At 29.5% G+C, this 4,300-nt stretch overlaps 1 protein-coding gene across 1 annotated transcript; it reads right to left on the reverse strand.

Moving 5' to 3' along the window:
• Positions 1–777: 777 nt before the first annotated feature.
• Positions 778–4,001, reverse strand: LOC124829619 (DNA glycosylase superfamily protein). Its single transcript, XM_047303164.2, has 5 exons — positions 3,584–4,001; positions 2,023–2,080; positions 1,732–1,815; positions 1,508–1,649; positions 778–1,378 (listed from the first exon to the last, which is right to left on the reverse strand). Exons 1-5 carry the CDS (start codon positions 3,960–3,962, stop codon positions 1,100–1,102), a joined length of 942 nt encoding a protein of 313 aa, XP_047159120.1. The 5' UTR covers positions 3,963–4,001; the 3' UTR covers positions 778–1,099.
• Positions 4,002–4,300: the final 299 nt, after the last annotated feature.

A 4,300-nucleotide genomic window follows, 5' to 3' on the forward strand; every position in this document is an offset into this window, starting at 1 on the left:
ATTTCTCCCATTCCATTGCTCTTGAATTTCTGAGTAGTCTTACATATACGAAATTCAAACACTTCATGATGCTCTCAGATTGCTTGTTGGGTTGCCACTCGAGATCATTCTCTTCTGACAGAAGTGGATCCAGCAGTGATCTAGTTCGGAGATCCAAGTACATCCCCGGATTGCTTTATAGTTCATAGAGTAAATGATATATAATGTTCAACGATCAATATATGGTCTGAGATTAGTATATATCTATAGTTTTGGTTAATCTTCATATGAGATATAATCAAACTCTTATAATATGTTCTTTTGAAAATGAACTTTATAGTAATTTTTTTCACACTGTAACAAAATGCTGTGGCAAAAACATGTTCTAATGAACGAAAATAAAGCTATAACATGAATAGGAAAATTGTCATGCAAACATTGGGTGATGGGTGACGGAGGTTTTACTGTCCCTTTTTTTCTTGGAACTCTTTCATGAAATTTCACCTCTTCTTGGAACTTATTTTCTTTCAGTTCTACAGAAGTTATCAGAAAACCTGATTTGTCATTTAGACTAAAATCACTGAGATTGTAATCACCCTTTATAGCTTTGCTTATGAAAGTAAATGCAACAATTAGCAAAACCTAAATAATCGCCAACAATTAACTGTTTCATATTTCTTTCTGCAACAGCAATCACAGCTGCAATTTCTTTACTCTAAACACAACCATACCTTCAACTTAAAATCAAATACAATTTAAACAGCAAATGCAAGCATCATAGCGATCACAAAAAGGATGTATAATAAACAAATATCTTTATACTTCACAACTTTTTCCTTTTCCAATTTAGTGACAGGGGCAGGAGAATGAAAACAATGAAGAAAAAAAGTGTCCAAAATCAAGAAAACGCAACTATACATAATCCATGTCTCTATTTGGTTGAAAATTTAAAAGAATTATTACATCAGTTCATATTTATAACTTCACATGACAAGCATAATCAAAATTTTGAGTTTATGATAAAAAAAAGAAGTAATAAATCTCAATCACATGTTACTTGAATATGAATTGAGATGTGCAAGAAATTGTGTAAAAGAGTGAAGGAGGGTGTGGTTGCATGTTAGATATGCCTCCAAGGTCTTTCTGCAAGGCTGACGCATTCATTATGCCTATAGCAATCGAGAAGATGATCAATGGTCAAGCCTGCAGCTTGCATAAAAGAGTGCACAATGACAGGACCCACGAACCGAAATCCACGCTTCACTAAGTCCTTGCTAAGGATCTCTGCTTTCGGACTCCTCAATGGCACATTTCTTGGGTATCTGTATCTGTTTATTATTGGTTTATGATTTACGTAACCCCATATGTAACTGCTGAATGATCCACATTCTTTAACAATCTGTCATCAACGCAGCTAACTTAACTACCATCTTTTATAACATCAAAAATCAAATTTAGTCTTTTATAAGAATAGTAGTTCATATATTCATTTAATTCCAATAGAAAAATATCACTTTGTGTTACTTGCCTTTGTTATGCATTTGGCATTGTCTACTATGCACATGACTCTGCTATCGGCTAAAGAAAGTGCTTTGTTTGATGCAATTTCCATTATATCCTTTTCCTCCATTTTGGCAACAGTATTAGCATCAAATCCAGCGAAAACTTCTCTGTGTCAATTTTCAAACATTGTACGACATCATAGTGTTAATTTGATTTACCAACAAAATTTCCATAGAATTAGAAATATACCTAAGAGTTTCTTTTCTTTTAAGAATTTCTGTCCAATTGTAGTCCATGAGCAATCCAGACATTGCAAGCAGCTCAAACAATTTGCTGTTTCAGGTAAAGTAAACCACACGTCTTATTTATACTAATAATTAATTATTAGCATTAAGATAATTAGAGAGAATGATTGTGAATTAATAATTTAGGTAACATATATACCAATACATAAAGTATCATTAAAAAAAAAAAGCACTTATTGCTTTCTATAAAAATTATCAGAAATGAAGAGAGTACTTTTAATTTCTTAGATCTTACTTGTCATCATAAGCTGGAACTCCCCAGCATTCATCATGAAATTCTATGTAGGCATTATCTGCATGTAAAAACCCTATATCAGGTTTTGACCATTATGAAAAAGTTACATAAAATATACTCAAATATCATAAATTTACAATAATTTATATGTACTATATTCAGTCAACAAAGTTAAATTTCTTTAATATTTACGTAAAGTTTGCTAGTATGATTGCAAAAACTGTAATATATAGGCAATGTTTTGTCAATGTTTTATCGTAATTAATAAGACATCTGGTATAATTTTGTCAATGTTTTATCGTAATTAATTCTAACAAGTACCAATGGGAAATTGTTTTGCTACATTTATTATATAGGCTAATTAAGTTGGTGTTTTACACTTCAACTACTCAACTGATATAAAAACAACCTATATTCTACCCAAGTTGTTGAATCTTTGTTATAAAATAGAGCTTTAGGTAGAAGGACTTGTTTTCCAGATTAAATATTTTCGTTTTATTTATCCCATGAATAAAGCATATCCCCAACAAAATGGTTAGACATTTTAGTCAAAAAGTGAAATGATGTAAAATAATGTATATAATGGCATTTCTTTGTTCTTGATAAACTTCTTATAATCACTTAAAAAATAAAGAGATAAAAAGAATATTTATCAAATAAGCTATAAACTCAACCTAATATTTTCAAAATTCTCCTTCATTCAATTTCTGCAAAATTTGAAAATAAATAAATTGATTTTAGTACGTCTAATTAGTTTTATAAAAAGAAATAACAAGGCCTCACCGAGTACGTAATAATGATTGAAATCTAAAGCAAGCCAAAATTTTCAAAGCTATAAAAGTAAAATAAAATAATGTCTGACCAGATTTGAATCCAAAATTTTATGTGTTTAATATGGGCACAAAGTAAAAATATCTTTCAGAGTTTTTTATATATTTAAAATAACTTTTAATAAAAGAAAACTCTTAAAGTTTTACAAAAGCATTTACAGTGTTTTTGAGTAAAGTAATTTAAGAGAACAATTAATTTATTTGATGAATTTAAAGTTTTTTAATAAAGTATATTATTTAGATGAGAAAATTAAAAAAGTTAAAATTTAAAAGATATTTTAAACAATTGAAATAATAAAATTTGAAATTAATTGATAATAGAATAAAAGTAAAATTCCAAAATTAATTAGTTTCTTTTTATAAAAACGTATATATATGTATTAAAAAAATCAAATTATTAAATATTAAAATTTAACTATATTTTATTTTGAAATGTAATTTTAAAATTTTATATTTAAAAAAAATAAAACAAAATTTTATCTTTAAAGAAGAATTTAATTATTATATCTAAAGAAAGTTAAAATATAAAATATTTTAGTTATTCTATCCAAATAAAATATTTAAAAAAAAATTTAAATTTGAATTTCGTATAAATATAAAAAGATCTTATCCAAAGCTAATAAGGTCATAAGTTTAGAGATTTAGGTGTGTAAACATGGGTCTATGTGAAGTTACGAGTGAAGTAAGAAAAATAAAAAATAAAGGTAAATTGGAAATGAAAGTGATGATACCACTGTTCTTGGTGATCCAGTTACATCTTTTGAAATCCCCAGTTTCAGTGGTGGATGGTGAAGTTGGTGGTTGGTGTTGGTGAAGAGGCTTAGAAGCTATTGTAGGTTCTGTTGTATCACGAGATGAAATCAAACGCAGTGCGAAGGAAATCTTCTCATCGAGTGGTGTCAAAGAATCAGCCTGAGAAGAGTCATTGGAGTTTTGTGACAGAGACAAGGATATGGAAGACAGAGACAAAGATGAAGTGCTTTTCTGAAGGCCAATGGGGTACACTTTCTTCAGGTTTCTGCTGAAAAAGTTGTGGTTCAATATTTTCTGTGTCTCTTTCACACTCCTGCACTTCTCCACACCATTTCTTCTTACATTCGTTTTAGACATTGTGGGCAACACAAAATTTAACGTTGTTGGAGGTGTGTGTTAGGGTGGGTTGGGAATGGGAATTAATCATAAAAATAGGGGTTTATAAAGAGATCTACAGTGTCAAAGTTGGTCGTTGTTGAAGGGTGATTTTCATGCAGAAGAAAGAAAGGATTTTAGGTCTTGGTTTTCAAGCAATGTTTGTTTACGATGGGTAACACATTTTTATATTGATAAAGATGGTTTTGTCTTTGGCCCACTCAAACATATGTCTAGGGCTATATCAAATGCTGAGATTATCGTCCATGAAAGAGAAAATGGTTTGGTGGGTGTGGATTAATTAGGATGAATAAAAAAAA

This window comes from Vigna umbellata, chromosome 3, assembly GCF_029865625.1.
Source record: "Vigna umbellata cultivar VRB3 chromosome 3, Vumbellata_1.0, whole genome shotgun sequence".
Classification (NCBI taxonomy): domain Eukaryota; kingdom Viridiplantae; phylum Streptophyta; class Magnoliopsida; order Fabales; family Fabaceae; genus Vigna; species Vigna umbellata.